Source organism: Petaurus breviceps, unplaced genomic scaffold, assembly GCF_028583685.1.
Source record: "Petaurus breviceps papuanus isolate PSGF00001 unplaced genomic scaffold, PetGlider_PUasm1.0 186, whole genome shotgun sequence".
Classification (NCBI taxonomy): Eukaryota; Metazoa; Chordata; class Mammalia; order Diprotodontia; family Petauridae; genus Petaurus; species Petaurus breviceps.
In genome coordinates this window covers 15,654,736-15,672,963 of record NW_027185798.1, presented here as the reverse complement: position 1 = coordinate 15,672,963, position 18,228 = coordinate 15,654,736, and the positions used below count along the sequence as shown (strand labels likewise).

Genomic DNA, 18,228 nt, shown 5'->3' with positions numbered 1-18,228 from the left:
GAGTCACAGAGAGTTGAACACAACTGAAAAATGACTAAACAATAACATGTCCAGACAACAGGACAGAGTGGATAGAGGGCTAGTCTCAGAGTGAAGACCTGGATTCAAGTCCCTCCTTAGGCACCTACTGACTTGGTGACCCCTGACAAATCACTCGACCTCTCAGTGCCCCCAGTGACTCTCTCAACATGATCCTTGCAGAACAGTTGCTGGCTCTATTGGATCATTGACTCGTAGCTGGAATGGACCTTTGAGGTCATTTAATCCATCTGCCTCATTTTACAATTGAGAAAATAGAGGCCCAGGGGGATAGAGTGACATATCTAAGGTCTCCCTGTTTGCAGAAGGAGTTTCCTTACCTGGTTCTTCACACAGTGAAGAAATCAAGTCTGGACCAAAAAAAAGTGCTGCAATGTACTGAAAAAATGCAATTCACTTCAATTCAGTTAAAATGTATTAAGTTGGGGTGGCTAGGTGGAGCAGTGAATAAAGCACCGGCCTTGGAGTCAGAAGGACCTGAGTTCAAATCCAGCCCCAGACACTTGACACACTTACTAGCCATGTGACCTTGGGCAAGTCATTTAGCCCCAATTGCCCTGCCTTCCCCCCTCTAAAAAAAGCAAAAACAAATGTATTAAGTATTTGCTATGTGCATAGCACTGCCTCAATTCCGTGGACATAAAGATGAATGAAATGCAACCAACGAGTCCAACCTCCTCATTTTATAGATGAGGAAACCAAGCCACAGAGTGACTTACCCAGGGTCACACAGCTAGGAAGTGTCAGAGGCAGATTTTGAACTCAGATTTTTCACACCCCTCTCTGGCCATCCTTTTCCAATGTGTCTTGTCTCTTCTTTTAGAGTGCAAGCTCCTCGAGGGTAGGGAATACTTCCTTTTACCCTGGTACACTCAGTACATGACACACAGTACGCCCCTAACAAATGGTTGCTTAGTAATTAATCTAATGGAAGGATAAGATGTTTACACTGAACTATCCTCTTCCCCTCACTTTCAATGCTATCTCCGTCCCCACCTTGGGTTGATGTCCTAGTGACCTTCCTCCAGCTCTGCTCGTACACTGGTCCAGTCAGCCTCAGGTACTCCCTTGGTGGTTTCTCCGACTCACCTTGTCTGTTTCTTCAGGTCACAGTGCTCTGCACATTGCCATTGAGAAGAGAAGTCTTCAGTGTGTGAAGGTGCTGGTGGAGAACGGAGCCGACCTCCATGCCAGGGCCAGTGGGCGTTTCTTTGGGAAACAGAGACAAGGAATTTGCTTCTATTTTGGTGAGTGGGTAAGGCTCTTGCCCTGGCATGCCATTGGCCTATTTGTCTTGCGTAGAGCTGGGGTGTGGATGGGGCAGTGCTCTGTGAATAGGGGGTCTCTTCTAGTTGGCACCTAGAAGCCTTTAATTCATTCATTAGACAAATAGTCATTGAGCATTGACAGTCTTCTCTATGTTACTATGTACTTGTGGCTCTCTGAGCCTAGTCTGGCTGTACAGAATCAAGAGGAGTAAAAGGGAGTGTCAGGGATAGGCCAGAGATAGTTCTTAGAATTTGCCCCGAAAGAGTCATGGCCACAGCTCTAAGTATACAAGGCAATGTATGACCCCAGAGGACTGAGCTCAACAGAGTTCAGTTGTAGCTGTCCACCTAGGTTTTTTGTTTTGTTTTGTTTTTGGAGGGGGGAAGGCAGGGAAATTGGGGGTAAGTGACTTTCCCAAAGTCACACAGCTCGTGAGTGTGTCAAATATCTGAGGCCAGATTTGAACTCAGGTCCTCCTGATTTCAAGGTTGGTGCTCTATTCACTGAACCACCTAGTTGGCCCTATCCACCTAGTTTTGAAAAATAATTTTGTTGATATCTTTGGTTTTGTTTTTACATACTTTCATTTCCCAATATATCACTCCTCCACCCACTCAGAGAGCCATCCCTCATTAAAAAAAAAAAATAGAAACGAGAGGAAAAAAACAACTGAATCTGAGAAACATAGGTAGTCCTCCACATCTGGAGCCTCCCACCTCTGCAAAAAAAGGAAGGGAAGGAAGTGCATTCTCATATTTCTTCCATAGTTATTTTAAAAATAATTTCTATTTATGCTTTTTGGCTTTTATTTTAGATTGAAATTTTTTTTTACTTTTTTTTTCTTTTTGAAGGGCAATTGGAGTTAAGTGACTTGCCCAAGGTCACATGGCTAGTTTTTGTGTTAAGTGTCTGAGGCTGGATTTGAACTCAGGTTCTCCTGACTCCAGGGTCAGTTCACTGCACCACCTAGCCACCCCATTAGATTTCAATTTTTATTTAAATTATTTAACTTTATTTAAAATATACTTAATTTTTATTTTTTGATGCATTTTGTTTTTATATCCCCATTTCACCAGTCCACTCCCTTCCCCAGAAAGCTGTCTCTTATAATATAGAATAAAAAAGGAAAGAAAAATAAGTTCAACAGAGCTAATCAACACATTAACTGAATCTGAGTATATACAGTATTCTATACCCATAGTCCCCCACCTCTGCAAAGGGAGGTACATTGTATATGTCCTCGTGGTTCTGTTTTCTTCACTCTGCATCGGTTCATATAAGTCTTCTTATGCTTCTCTGAATCCTTCATATTCATCATTCCCATTATCTTTGTGTACCACAGTCTGTTTGACTATTTCCCATCAACATTGCCATCTGTGGCCTGGTGACCAAAAAGCAGAGGGGTCTAGGGGGAAGGGAAGGCTGGCAAGGTGTGATTTCCCTAACCTGTGTTCCTAAGGAAAACAGGAGCCACCTGCTTAAAAGTAGCATCCCAATTGCCCTCCTTCTAACCCCAGGGGAGCTGCCGCTGTCATTGGCCGCCTGCACTAGGCAATGGGATATTGTATCGTACCTCCTGGAAAATCCTGACCCCGACCGCCGGGCCTGCCTAGAGGCTGTGGACACCTGGGGCAACACGGTCCTACACGCCCTGGTGATGATTGCGGATGACTCAGTGGAGAACAGTGCCCAGGTGAACAGCATGTATGACTACATCCTCCAAGTGGGTGCCCGCCTCTGCCCCTCTGTGAAGTTGGAGAACATCGCTAATCTCCAGGGGCTGACGCCACTCAAGTTGGCAGCAAAGGAGGGGAAGATTGAGGTGAGCAAGGCCTACCCCATCCTGTTGCCTTCAGAATCTCAGAATCCTAAGGGAGCTTGTAGACCATCAGGTTCAAGCTGCACCTGAATATCAATCCCCTTTGCCAGAGTTATAACTAAGGTGAGATAGCATGGGTGCTGTCCCAGGGCACTGAAATTTATATGGCATTTGAAGTTCGTAAGATCATAGGCTAATATAATTTTGGAGCTAAGGTGGAAGGGACTTTAGGAACCCAAGGTCACACCAATAGTAAGTGGCAGAGGCCGGATTTGAACCTGGGTCTCCTGATTCTGGGACCAGTGCTCTTTTCACTGATTTATATTACTTTTCACTGATTACATTGTATTTTTATTATAGAGACAATTGACCTTTTGATTCTATTTAGATTCTAGTCTATGTTATTATATATAACTGCTGAAAATAGAAAGCTAACAGAAGTCATTCTTCCTTCTTCAGGGGTCATGCTTTAGGATAGGGGTGTGGAACCTGTGGTCTTGAGGTCACATATGGCATTCTACGTCCTCAAGTGCAGGCTAGCTGAAGGGCCTGCAGGTTCCCCCACCCTGCTAGAGAATCTGCTCCCTCTATCCCTTCTCCAAAACGGTTCTCTTGGTGTCCTAGAGTCCCAACTGGCTTTGTCTTACAAAATTAATTTAATTGGGTGGCTAGGTGGCGCAGTGAATAGAGCACCGGCCCCAGAGTTGGGAGGACCTGGGATTGGTTCCGGCCTCAGACACTTAACACCCACACAAAAAAAACTGTCCGTGTAACCTTGGGCAAGTTACTTAACTCCAATTGCTCCCCCCCCAAAAAAATTAATTTAATTGCATGTTTTGTGTGGCTTGGCTACTGGGGTAAAAACTGCTTATTACAGTTTTACCCTCTTCAACATCCCCACAGCGCATTCTCTGGCCTCTGCATTTAGTGAGAGGGAATCCACCATCTCCTCAGGTAGCCCATTCCACTTGGGGACAGCTCAGATTGTTTGAAAGTTTTCCTTAATAGCAAACTGGAATTGGCCTCTCCTCAGCTTCCATTTATGACTCCAATATATGTATGTACATATATATATATATATGTATATATATATACATACATACATACACACACATACATATATATATAAAGAGAGCCTACTGTGTGCCAGGCATTGTACTATTAAGTGCTTTATAAATATTATCTTATTTGGTCTTTAAAGCATTACATTTTACAGGTGATGAAACTGAAGCAGACAGAGGTTAAGTGACTTGTCCAGGGTATTACAGTCAGTGAGTGTCTGAGGCTGGATTTGAACTTGGGTCTTCCTTTTGTTGATGTATGTCCTTTGTTTTCAAAGAGGACCATGACATTAGGGAGGTGATGTGATGACATGCAAGTGAATTGGATTTAAGTGAGGCAAGGCCATGCAAAGTCGCCAGCCTCACTCTCTCCTCCTGACTCCAGGCCTGGCATTCTACCCACTGGACCACCTACCTACCCACTTTGTAGTTGTGTGATAATGGGAAAATTGTGTGGCCTGTCTGAGCTTCAGTTTCCTCCTCTATAGAAAGGAATAGGATCAGAGGCCTTTAAATTTCCTTTCAGCTCTGAATCCATGACTGTAGGTTCTTAAGGTCACATAGCAGTGATCCCTGACACGTCCATCCTTTGAAGTGAGCTTTGCAGACTGACCCCTAGACAGCCCCTATTCATGGCCCCAAAGTCTGAGCCCAATTCTGGAGACTGATTGCTTGAGGGGCAAAAAAACAGAATAGAGAAGAAATAAAGCCTCAGGATTTGTCCTCCCTTCCAGGTTTTCAAGCACATTCTGCAGCGGGAAATCTCTGGGGAATATCGGCACCTCTCCCGGAAGTTCACCGAGTGGACCTATGGGCCTGTGCAGGTGTCGCTCTATGACCTGTCCTCCGTGGATAGCTGTGAGGACAATTCAGTGCTGGAGATCATCGCCTTTGGCTGCAAGGCCCCGGTGAGAGGACCAGCTGCCGCCATTGCTGCACCAGACACATTCCAGGGATCACTGCTGGGTACCCAGTGAATCCTAATGTAAACTAGCTACCCTCCCAGGGACCACCTAGGACCAGGCATTACATGAGATTCATAGACGGAGAGCCTTAGAGGTCACTCAGTCCAATCCCCTCATTTTATGGATGAGGAAACTGAGGTCAGCAGAGGTTAAGTGATCCCACCCTTCCTCCCTTCCCCCCATTCCCACCCCCCAATACTTCTACAGCTCTGTTTAGTGACACAGGGTCCTAGATCTAGGCTGGAAGGGGCCTCAGAGGCTATCATATCCAGCACTCTTAGGTGCAGATGAGGACATGCAAAGAGTTAAGATTATTGGCTTTTATTACTAGCTATGTGACCTTGGGCAAGTCACTTAACCCCAACTGCCCTGCTTTCCCCCTCCCAAAAAAAAAAGAAAGAAAAGAAAAGATTATGGGCTTTTAGATCTAGAATATGAAGGGGATTTAGAAGTCATCTAGTCCAATACCATTACAGATGAGGAAACTGAGGCCCAAGATGAACAGAGACTTGCCCAAGGTCACCCAGGTAGTAAATTTCAGAGCTGGGATTGAAGACCAGATACTCTGACTCCCAATCCAGCCCCTTTTCTACCATACTGCTCTGACTCCCCTGCCCTTTCAAGACCCTATAGGCATCTCCTCCCTAAGTCCCCTGTAGGAAGTGGATCTGCCATTTATCAGCTTTGTGACTTCCCCCAAAGGCTCAGTTTTCTCATGTGTACACAGTGACCCAAAAGTCCAGGTGAGGTCTATTTCATCTGAAAGCTGTGCTTGGACTTTTGGGACACCCTGTAAAATTATAGTCATCTGGCTTTCAGGGAATGTGAACTTTTGGGCATTGGATAGTCAGTCAGTCAACATTTAAGTGTCTACCCTGTGCCAGGTACTGTGTGAAGCATCATAATCCCTGCCCTCAAGGAGTTTACATTCTAACATGAGAGAACACATGCAAAAATACCATGTAGATAATAATGTAATGGAAGGGAATCCCAAAGAATTCTTTGTAATGGTCGCCTTCATCATTACTCCTATCTCCCCCAGGACAAGTAATGATCAGGTGACGTACTGATTGCAAAGGGGCTTGTAATGGCAAGAAAGGGCCGGATACATGAGCTATTGCTATAGAAAGACCAGTGGTGCTGATGTCAGAGGTCTTGGGTTCAAGTTTGAGCTCTGCTTCATACTTACTGAGGGAGCTTGGAGAAGTTTCTTAACCTCTCTGCTCCTCCAGAAAATGAAAGGTTTGGGCAAGATAGGCAGATCTCAAAGGATCCTCCCCTCGGGGTCCCTGAGACCCTTTCAGGGAGTCCTCAAGGTCAAAACTCTTTCATAATGCTAAGACATTTTAATTTTTAATATAGTGAATATCAATAGATATAATCCACAAAAGCTCTTGGGGGAGGAAGGGTCTTCAGTTCTTAGGTGGGTAAATGTTCTGAGACCAAAAAGTCTGAGGATCACTGGCCTGGATGACTCCTTCCAGCTCTAAATCCCATTGTCTTCTCTGGCTGTTAGTTCAGACATGGTTCTTGCTCCAATGTGAAGCCTGGAAAGATGTCCCACCTACCTCGGTGTTTCTCCCCCTAATCTCTGGTCAGACATTTCAGAAGTGAAATCTTCTGTGGTGCAGATTTCCCGTGTTTGTATGGATATACAGAGCCCTTGTCCTGAAGTCTATCATTAGTCAATCAATAATCATTTATTAAGCTCCTACTATATGCTTGGTGCTGCTGGAGAATGATTCCTACCTGCAATGAGCTTCCAAGGGCAGTTGGGAATGAGCCAGCTTTGGGAATGGCCACCTCTCCCCATTGGCTCCCAATGTGGTTGCCAGCTCTCTGGGGTCTCCCGGGGCTAGAAGGCACAGGGCTGAGTGAACTTTGGGATCTCCCTGGACCCTGGGAGTCCTTGTCACGCCCTTGCAAATGCCTCATTTTTGTATTTTTGCTTGGGTCCCTCTCCCAGAATCGACACAAGATGGTGACTTTGGAGCCTCTGAACAAGCTACTGCAGGAGAAATGGGAGTCACTGGTTCCCAGATTTCGCTTCAATTTGATTTCCTACTTCCTGTATATGTTGATCTTCACGGCTGTCACCTACCACCAGCCTATCCTAGGGAAGGTGAGGACACACCCTGAAAGAAGGTTCTGGGGAGGGAGAGAAAAAGGAGGGGGCAATTCTGGGAGAAGAGGGAGAGGCTCAGTCTGGGGGACAAGGGAGTTTGGGTAACTACCTGTGAGTATACTGTCTAGGCAATATTCCACCATGTCATATGAGAGATTGTATGACCATTTGTCTAGTATATCGTCTGGGCAATATTCCAGTGTATTGCATGGGAGGCTGGATGCCTATTTGTGTGGTATATTATTGTGGCTCACATTGGACTAGCTGACCTCTGAGCCCCCTTCCACCTCAGATAGAGGGCTGAGGCAGTACATCTAAAGGAGAAAGGGGAAGGCTGCCTTTTTTTTTAAGGGGGGGGGGCACAGTATGGAAAGAAGCAAAGAAGATAGGAAAAGCCTTGGGAAGATGGAGGGTAGCCTGGAGCAGGGGACAGTTGGTTAATGAAAAGGGAAGGAGGTCCTGAAATCTTCCTCTTGATCAAGATTGGAAATAGGAGGGAGAGAGAGAGAGCTAGCCCTTGAGGAGAGGGGTGGGGGACCTGAAGGGAGCTCTGGACTTTTCTCCTCTAGAACTTCAATCCTCTGAAAGCAACAGTGGGCAACTCGATGCTGCTGATGGGACACATCTTCATTCTCTTTGGGGGCATCTATCTCTTCTTTGGCCAGGTAAGTGCCTCTTCCTTCTCCTGAGGAGCCACTGGTTGGTGGCAGACATGAAGATGGGTCTAGTCTTTGGGTCACCTGGCCATGATCTTTAGCACCTGCATCCCAATGGGACTAATGCCACTTCCTATAGAAAACCTATTCTGATCACCACCCATCCCCAGCTAGTGTCTTCCCCCAGAAATTAATTGGCTTATATTTTATATTGAATTTTCTATGCATATGTTTTTTTCCCTCAATAGACAGTAAGCTCATTGAGGACAGAGTTATTTCCTTCTTTTGTCTTTATAACCCAAGCATCATAGGCACTTAATAAATGCTTTTAAAATTGAATTTCATGCCTTCCACAAATCTCTTGCACTGTTTGCTCCTGTGACCCTGCTCAATAGTGAGCCAGTGTAATCCTAGAACAGATGTAGGGCACACACCAGGGGCTGCACCTCCCACAACCTTCTGGGGGATATAGTCCACAGAGAATTTCTCCCAAGCCTTCCCAGACAAAACCATTGTGATAAGGTTTTCGTTACACACAGAATGTCAGAACTAGAAGAAAGGTGAGGGTCATCCAATTTAAAACTTTTATTTTACTAAGAGAGTATTTGAGGTCCAGAGAAATCGAATGAGTTGCCCATGTTCACACAACTAGTGTGAAGCAAAGTTAGGACCAGAAGACAGGTCTTTTGACAATCTGTGCCAATATTCTTTCCATGGAACCATATATACTTTGGTCCATGAATAATAATCCTGCCCTCGAGCAGTTTCCCAAGTGAAGAAAGATGGAACAGCAGGTAGAAAAAAGGTATTCACAGGGAAAGGACACATTGTTTGGATAGTGGTTGGGGGGAGGAGATAGAGGAAGACAGGGAAGGTTGTATTTACCTGGTCTCAGAGATGAATGATTAGGGGCTGGAAAATCTCTCAGCCCAGCTGATCCTGAAGCCTTCCCAGAACCTTTGGTCAGTGTGTCTGGAAAATGGAAGGAAGCATAAGCCTGGCACTCAGGCAATAGTGTGGTCAAGAGACCTGGGTCCCAGTTGGAGCTCTTCCACTAAGGGACTGTGACCTTGGCCAAGTCATTCCTCCTCCTTTCAGCCTTGTTTCCCATCCTCTGTAAAAAAAGGGGATTAGCCTAGATGATCCCTAAACTTTTCCACCTCCCCCATTTTGGGGTACTAAGACGCTATATGGATGTTTGTTTGACTCTGGGGGGTCTCTTTCAGCCCAGTTTCTGAATCTGTGATCGAGGAGGGTGGTTATGGCAGGGATTTCCTTTCCCTGACCTCCACATCCCCAGTGGAGCGTGACTGCCAACCACTTTGTACTAGGAAGTGTCCCTAGTGGGAGGGGCAAAGGATGTTTTGGTCTCAAGGTTGATTGGAGATCCAGAGCCATCTCTCAAGTTGTCTTGTTCTTGTGTCTTGGGCAGCTTCAATACTTCTGGAGGAGACGCCTGTTCATCTGGACGTCGTTTGTCGATAGCTACTTTGAGATCCTCATGTATGTTCCAGGATGTTTGGGAATGAACTGCCTGCCTCCTCTCCCTCAGGACCCCAGAATGTCAGAACTAGAAGGGAGCTTAGTGATTGCATTTTCCAGCTCCCTTACTGTTACAGGGAGGAGAGTGAGGCCCAGAGAGAGGGACACACATCAATGCTGCCTCACCATCCCATAGGCCCAGAACAGCTGCCACCCTATCGTCTTTCTCTCCCATTGCCCCCCCCACCTACCTCCCCACCCCAGAAAGAAAGAAAACCAAAACTATTGTCACAAACATGTATAGGCAAGCATAGCAAATTCCCAAATTAGTCACATCCCCTCATTCTGTCCTTGGCATCCTTCCTCTCTCTGCCAGGAGGCTTCTTCATCTGGTTGGTCATTTCACCGGTCAGAATCCTTAAGTCTTCCAAAGTCATTACAATGTTGTCAATATTATATACATTGCTCTGGTTCTGCTCCCTTCCCTCTGCATCAGTTCATACAAGTCTTCCCAGGTTTCTTGGAAACCACCCCCTCCATTTCTTACAGCACAATAACATTCTATTGTATTCATAGATCATAACTTTTAGGCCATTCCCCAACTGACGGGTACTCACTCCCTTGACCTCTTCAAGGCTACAAGTTACAGAATAGAGGTCAACCTGCATTAGTAGAGGGTTTTCTCATCTGCAAATATTCTACTGATAAACATCACAGATCTTGTATAAATAACAGATGCCATTTATACAATATTTCTGGGCCTCAATGCCTTCCTTATTAAAATGGGAGAAGGGAGTGGATCATAGGACCTCTATAGCCCCTTCCAATTCCATTTACCTACATAATCTCATTCAGTTTTCAGAAAACCCATGAGGCAGTCAGAGTAAAGGTTATTTTGCCCATCTGACAGATGGGTAAACTGAGTCTCAGAGAAATTAAACGAAAGAGCTGAAATTTAAAGAAAGAAATTAAGAAAGAGAGTCAACAAAATTAAACAAGAGTCTCCTAGGATTTAGGAGAATATGGCATTGGGGCCTATTGGCCTCTGTTCCCAACTGAAGGGCCAGATGGCCAGGCCAGTTCCTGGAGAACTTAATTCCTGTTTCTGTTTCCACAGATAGGAAGTCTGGGTTAATTCTGAACTTTATTCTCATTATCCCCTGGCTTTTAGCTTATCTATCACCCTCCCTTCTCTGGAATGGAAGAAGGTTTATCTGGGGACTGGGTTTGAATTTATATTAACCAAGGTTGAAAGGAAGCCAGAAATTCTCAAATAATCTCTTCTTTATAAACTGCAACATGTCAGACAATTAGAGTCGGAAGGGCCCTTAAGAATCACCCAAGCCCACCCTCTCCTTTTCCAAACAAGAAAACTCAAGGCCAGATGCACTAAGTAGCAGAGTCAGGATTTCAACCCAGGACTTGGGACTCCAAAATGAGGACCCTTCCCATTACCCTATACTACTTCTATAAGGGATTTTTTTTACTTTGGGCTGAATCTCTCCGAGGGGGTCTCTGAGTGTGTGTAGGTGGTCCTGAGCATGCATTCCTGGGACAAGGGTATTGGGGGGCCTCTGGGGAGTCCCCTAGACTATCAGTGGGCTTGATGCTGATGTCTTTTCCCCCAGCCTAAGCCAGGCACTCACCTCCGTGGTGGCCCAGGTGCTGTGCTTTCTAGAACTCAGCCTGTACCTGCCCATCCTGGTTTTTTCCTTGGTCCTGGGTTGGATAAACCTTCTCTACTATGCCCGTGGTTTCCAGCAGACAGGCATCTACAGCGTCATGATACAGAAGGTGGGTGCAGCCCTCCTGACTCTAAGGGGTCCTGTAAACTGGGCAGATGAAAAACAGGAGAAACTCAGTCTTGCTCCTACTTAAGCCAAGTAAAATTGTGTGGCAAGACCCAATGATACTCCAGTATTTTAAGGTTCATATCAAGTGGACAATCAGTCAATCAATAAGCATTTCTCAAGCCATCTATCAATTGTTTATGAAAAATATAAGTACTGGGGACACAAAGACTGTGAAAGAGTCCCTGCCCTCCTGAGGCTTCCTTCCACTCTAGGGGGGAAGACAATGTAATAAATGTCTGTTGAATTGAATCAAATTGAATATTTAGCCTAGACCAGTTGGAGAGGTTCATTCCCAGCAAGTTGCTGATTTTTTTGGTCACCACAAGAGAGGCAATGCAGTTTAAGGTTTAGGTCACTATGCTTGAGTCAGGAAGAGCTGAGTTCAAATTCTGATACCTTCTAGCTTGGGAACTTTGAGTCTTTGACTCCAAGGTTTCTTTCCTTCATGGGGCGCCCCTTTGGGGCGGGGGTGTCTGTTCCAGGTCATCCTCCGAGATCTGCTCCGGTTCCTCTTGGTCTACTTTGTCTTCCTGTTTGGCTTTGCCATAGGTAAGGGACCCCCTCTTCCAAAGCTCTGAAGTCACCCCCTCCCACCAAGGAGCCTACCCACTGCCTTTCTTGCTGCCTTTCCATAAATCTCTTCCCATTCCACCCCATCTTTCAATCAGCATCCAATGTTCTTCCTGAAGAATGGTTCTGACCCTTCTAATCAATAAATTCTGGGGTTCCTTTTACCTCCAGGATCAAACAGAAAGTCCTGTTGGTGTTCAAAAGCAGGCATCCCCCCTCCAGTTTTTTAGACCTTATGTCCCTCTCCCACAGTCTGCCACCTAGTGACATCAGCTTCCTCGCTCTCCCTCCATCCCCAGTCCTACATACCCCTCCCTCCAGGCTGGCCCCCCACCCTGGAATGCTCTACCTCCTCATCTCTGCCTCCTGGCTTCCTCCCAGGCCCAACTAAACTCTCATGTTTTAGAAGAAGCCTCTCCTATTTCTCCTTAACACTAGAGGCCTCCCTCTGTCGATTCTCCTTCATTTACCTGCCATTCACTTGGTTTTGCACGTTTTTGCATGTGGTTTCCTCCATTAGACTGTGAGCTCCTTAAGGGCCTTTTTGTGGCCCCAGCACCTAACAGTGTTCACGGCCTGCTTGACTTGCAGCGCTGGTGAGCCTGAGCAGGGAAGTCCCGCTGCCCACCTTCTCCAACCAGTCCCAGGCGGAGGAGGACAAGGCCCCCTACGGAGGCTTCGTGGAGGCCTCCTTGGAGCTCTTCAAGTTCACCATCGGCATGGGTGAGCTGGAGTTCCACAAGGAGCTGCAGTTCCAGGGCTTCATCATGTTCCTGCTGCTGGCCTATGTGCTGCTCACCTACATCCTCCTGCTCAACATGCTCATCGCCCTCATGAGCGAGACTGTCAACAGTGTGGCCACGGACAGCTGGAGCATCTGGAAGCTGCAGGTCAGCCGCTCCTGCCCCTGGAGGGGAAATTGAGGCAGAACCAGGAGCTGGCCCCAGATTCCCCAAGTGGCAGCCCCCCGGAGGAGAGGGGAGGGAGAGCATCAAGGCATGATGGAGGAAAAGGAGAGCTGGATTTGGAGTCAGAAGACCCGGGTTTGATTTCTGGTTCTGCCTTTATCTATTTGTGTGACCCTGGGCAAGTCTTTTAACCTCTTCAGGCCTCAGTTTCCTCCTTTTCAAAATGAGGGTCAGGCTGAATGGTCTCTAAGTCCAGGGCCTGTGTCATTTCACAGGGGGTTGGGGGCATAGGGGAAGAGAAGAGGAAGAAGAAGGAGCTGTGCCTTAATTTCCTCACCTGTAAAATGGACTCAATGACCTCTCAGGTCCCTTCCAACTCTAAATCTAGGATTCTAGAGCTTTCACTGCCCAGGGATTTGAGGATCTTGGGGGTCAGTGGAAGGGGAATAGGAGATCAGGTAATCATGGTCCTCTTTTTGGGTCAATTCAACAAATATTTATTAAATATTCACTATGTGTCAGACACTGGATTGGGGGCTTGGGTTACAACAAGAAAAAGAGTATTGGTTTTTGCCCTTAAAGATCTGTGGAATAGTGACATAACCTTAGGCAGATTTCTTTTCCTCTCGGGTTCTCAGTTTGTCCATATGGGAAATGGGGACACTTTGGTGCAGAGGAACCTAGAGGGCAAAAATGAGGGCATAGGGTAGAGCCCAGGCTTACATGGGTCTGGAGAAATTAATAGTATATAGTTAGCAGACTGTGGGGAGAGTGGTTCTCTGTCCCTGGTCAGGAGAAGACTGGGGGTAGAAACGGGCATGGAGGATAGAATTCTAATTAAACATAAGGCAAAAAGAGTTGAACAGGGTTGGGGGTCACAGGTGCAGCTGAACCAGGAGAGGAGAGGTCTGGCACTCTCTCTAAAGATCTGGGAAGGGGGTCACAGCAGGTAAGCCCGGGAGAAGGGTCCCATAGGGACAGGTCCCTGGCAGTGGTGTCTAGCTCAGGCTAGCAGAAATCCATGAGATTGGGTGTGAGGAAGATAGCTGTCACCAACTCAAGTAAACCCACACAGAATAAACCCATCTGATCTCCAAGTAGGTGCCCCAAGGCAGAGTCCCATTTGTCCCAAGACAACAAGCTAGTCCTGTCCTCTCATTTCCAGATGGGCCCTGCCTTCCACCCCAAGGTAGGGGGTCTGTTCATCCTTGATGTACCTCTTCTGTTCTCAGAGAGCCATCTCAGTTCTTGAGATGGAGAGGGGTTACTGGTGGTGCAAGAAGAAGAAGGACCGATCAGGCATTCTCCTCACAGTGGGCACCACTCCGGACCAGAAGCCCGATGAGAGATGGTGCTTCAGGTAAGCCGGGGTGGGGCTGTGGAAGTGGAAGAAGGTTTCCAAACCAGCATCATTCTGGGGCACAGTCCTCTCTACCCAGGAGTATAGTGGGCGCATTGGACCTGGCGGCCTCAGTCAGGCTCCCTGATGCCAGCTGACTCCAGTCCTGCCCTCCATATGCACAGCCACTTTAGAGGCTTCTATACCATCCCAGGGAGCTGGATCCATTAACAACTCCCTCCCAATGTCCTTTTTACTCCTTATAATCTAGTCTGCAGAGCTCCATATAGATGCTGATGGGCAAGGCCAAACCCTGATGATGATGTTGTGGGGTCCTTTTCAACCCTAGATCTAGTATTTCAAAGACACGACGGTCTCAGTAGACTGGGAACCCCAAATGGATCAACAGTGCTACATGGCTGGCCCCCTAACACTCATGTGAGCTTGGTTTGTATTAACAGAAGCATTCAGAGACTTCTGTATGGGTAGCCTGATGGCAGAGCCAGAGGTCAAAGTTCAGTGGGTCTGGGTGAGTGCTGCCACAGGCCTGGACCTGGGGCTGCTTCAGCTCTTCTTCTGATTGGAAGCTTGGCGGGACAGGTGGAAGGAACACCAGCCTCTGGAGTCAGAGGACCCGGCTTCAAAGGGCGCCTCTGACCTGTACTGGCTGGACAGTACAGACACTTACCATCCGGGTGATGTCACTTCACCTCTGTTTGCCTCACTGGTAAAATGGAGGATTTGGACTAGCCAGCTTCTGAGGCCACGTCCAGCTCTACATCTACGATCCCTGCACAGGGAACCAAGCCTTTCTTCCCACAATGAGAGCTGTCTTAAACTCCCAGGTGCCTTAAACACCTGGGAAAGGCGAATGGTCCTGAGAGCCTGAGGAAGCCCAACAGTCAGAAACAGAGCAAGGAGGCTCAAGGCATCTAGACAGCCTTCTCTCCCTCTTCAGGCCTACTTGTCCTACACCTGTCTGCCACAAGATGGCAGTAAGTCACAGGCCCAGGCCCTTTCCCAGGTTTCCAGATGTGCTGGATTAGAATGAGGACAATGGGTCTATAGCCTCCGCCAATCTGGACCCTTCTGAGATTCCCACGTCTTTTTATTTTTTTTTTCTTTTTGGAGGGGAAAGGCATGGCAATTGGGGTTAAGTGACTTGCCCAAGGTCATATGCCTAGTTAGTGTTAAGCGTCTGAGGCCAGATCTAAACTCAGGTCCTCAGGACTCCAGGGCCAGTGCTCTATTCACTGCGCCACCTAGCCGCCCCTCGCACGTCTTTAAATGGATAGATCCAGGACTGGAGAGAACCTCAAAGCATCATCATCATCACGGTAACATCTGGCTTCTATTTAGGTTTGCAAGGCACTTTACAGCGTCTCATTTAATCCTCACAACACCGCGAGGAGGTGGCACCCCCTGACCAATCATCAGCTGATCACATGTGATAATGATCAAATGATCACCTCATCAATCCCCATTTTACAGATGAGGAATCTGAGGCAAACGGGTGAAGCGTCTAGAGTCAAGTATGAATTCAGATCTTCCTGACTCTGGTCCAATGCCCATCTTCTGAGACCTCTAAGCTGCCTCAGAAGCCATTTAGTCTAACCTCCTCCTGTTACAGAGGACGAAAAGGAGCCTGGAGGAGCTGTGACTTACAAGGGCAGTCTCCACGATGAGATTTGCACCCAGGTCCTGTTATTCCAAAGTCAGCGTGTGGTCTACCCAAGTGGTCTCTTATTCTGTGTTTGAAAACAAGGGCAGGGGAATGGGGAACAAGGCCCAGCAAAATTGGGTGTCACCTTGGGTCCTTTGGTTTAGGACCAGGGGTGGGGAACCTGTGACCTTGAGGTCACATGTGGCCCTCTAGGTCCTCAAGTGTAGCCCTTTAACTAAAGGAACAAATCCACCCCTGGAAACTTTAGGCACTCCCTAGGGAAGGATAAGCTGGGAGGTGAGGGAGGGGCTCCCAAAGTGGGAAAGAGGCAAACTGGGGTTCCCAGAGAGGCTGGAGCCACTCCCAGCTGTTGTGATCCCTTTAGTCATACATTTTAAACAATGAAGATACATAAACACAAAACAAGGAACCCCCAAAAGGAGATAATTATGTATCATATTATATTATATTAAACATTTCTTCAGAAATAAATATATTAAATTAATTATGACATGAAATATCATTATTTAACAAATCATCTAAGTGTAGAATATTCCAGTCCTTTTCTGTGCAAATACACTAACTGAAGTCAGAATTTATAACCTGCTGATATTGATGCTCATGCAGTTGGCCCATCCCCGAAAGGCGACAATCCCTTACCTTGGGAACAGGCCACTTGTTCTGTCTTTCTTTACATCCCTAGCATTTACTATGGTTGGGGCCTGGCAAACAGTAGGTGCTTAAAATCCTTGATGATTTAGCTTATTAGCTAGATTTGGGGCCTTGTTTGAATTTGAGGTTCAGTGGCCCCTCTCCAACCCCTCTGCCCACAGTCCCCAGTTGGTCCTGGGGCTGCCTCCTTCAAAAATGCAGCCAGTGTTTCAAAAATGAATCAACCCACAGACACTTATTAAGTACCTTCCGTGTGGTGGGCACAAACCAAGAGGTTAGTAAGTCAATCTACAAGCATTTACTACATGCCAATGTAAACAAAGAAAGGCAAAAACGGTTCCTATTCTCAAGGAGCTTATGGGATGAGATTTCTTTCCAGTCCAGGGTAGTAGGCATCATAGTCAATGGTCTCTGCTCAAACAGGGCCTCTCACACCGTGTGTGTGTGTGTGTGTGTGTGTGTGTGTGTGTGTTTGGGGGACGGCAAACTATTCTGTACCCTGAGCCAGCAATTCTGCCTGCCTCAGCCAGTGGGAGCTTGTCTGTCTGGGGGGGCGGGGAGAGGGGAAGGGCTCCCTGTGGTAGGATGGAAAGATTTAGATTCAGAGGATCTGAGTTCTAATTCTGACTTTAACACTTACTATTTGTGACCTTATAAAAATAATTTAACCTCCATGGGCTTCAGTTTATCCTTAAAATGAGGGGGGTGAACTCAGTCACCTCTATGGTGACTTTTCAGCTTGAAATCTATGATGCTATGTTAATTTGGGTCTACAGAGTGGAGGAAATAAACTGGGCCACTTGGGAGAAGGAGCTACAGACACTGAAGGAAGAGCCAGAGGGCACCTTGCAGCCAGGGCAGACCCTCCCAGGTGAGTGTGCTCCCCCCAGGCCCTGGCCACACCCATCTCCAGGGCCCAGGAAGAGGGTTTCCCTAATGACAAGGGCCACTTGCCCAGGGGAGCCAGAGCAGACAATTCAGTTTTCCACACCAGCAGCAGCAAGCCAAGGAAGGATGGGTCTTCTGCCATTTCTTTTCCTTAAGGCTTTTTGTATCAAGATGACCATTGCTGGAACCCAGAGAGAGCACTGGGGAGACGGTCCCCCATGACTGTCTGCCCCCAAGACCCCAAGCAAGGGCCAGAGTGAAGAATCATGTCTCAGATGATTATGTAGGTCTCTTGTGTAGAGGTTTGGGGTGCTAGGAACCCTGAGAATGAGGCAGAGTTGCCTGGGATGAATTCATACACTCAATAGTTCTTTCAGTCAAGTGGCAAGGTTTATGGTCATACCAATAGTTTGGGGAACTTGCAACATAATAGGGGTAAATCTAAAGCTTATATAGAAAAGGGGCAGGGAAAAGAATGTTAAGGATGCTAATTAGATCATACAAGGTCCGAGTGTCTTTGGGAGTAGGTGTCAGTCAGTGATCTATGGATGGGAAAATCTGGGGAGTCAGCAGAGATAACTGTGGTTGAGAGAGAAAAGACAGTTTTTGTTTGGCTGCCAGAGGCATGGTTCTTGGACAAACACCAGAGGCAGAAATCCTTGGGCCAGGCACCCCTGAGAGAGCTTTTATCTGAGGAATTACAGGGCCAGGCCTGCAACAGGGAAGGATTTTCTCATGAGGCATGGTCTTAGGGCTTTCTGGTCCAGGTCCCATCACCTGATAGACCACATGCTTAACAATCCATTCTCCTATGTGGTCTTTTGTAGGAAATTGCCTACAAAAGTTAATCTGTTCTTACAGTAGGCGTACTTTTGACATGTATATTGATTTTTCTCATATTATAAAGTCACAAGAAATC

The 18,228-nt window shown here is 46.9% G+C and overlaps 1 protein-coding gene across 1 annotated transcript in view; it reads left to right on the top strand.

Moving 5' to 3' along the window:
- The window catches only part of TRPV2 (transient receptor potential cation channel subfamily V member 2), a 43,608-nt gene that overhangs the window by 21,228 nt on the left and 4,152 nt on the right, over positions 1–18,228 (top strand). Inside the window, exons 5-15 of the mRNA XM_069089578.1 lie at positions 1,146–1,286; positions 2,826–3,130; positions 4,923–5,096; positions 7,120–7,275; positions 7,848–7,943; positions 9,367–9,437; positions 11,045–11,210; positions 11,752–11,818; positions 12,431–12,729; positions 13,980–14,107; positions 17,198–17,292. Coding sequence (XP_068945679.1) covers positions 1,146–1,286; positions 2,826–3,130; positions 4,923–5,096; positions 7,120–7,275; positions 7,848–7,943; positions 9,367–9,437; positions 11,045–11,210; positions 11,752–11,818; positions 12,431–12,729; positions 13,980–14,107; positions 17,198–17,292 — 1,698 coding nt within the window. The remainder of the gene's footprint in view (positions 1–1,145; positions 1,287–2,825; positions 3,131–4,922; positions 5,097–7,119; positions 7,276–7,847; positions 7,944–9,366; positions 9,438–11,044; positions 11,211–11,751; positions 11,819–12,430; positions 12,730–13,979; positions 14,108–17,197; positions 17,293–18,228) is intronic.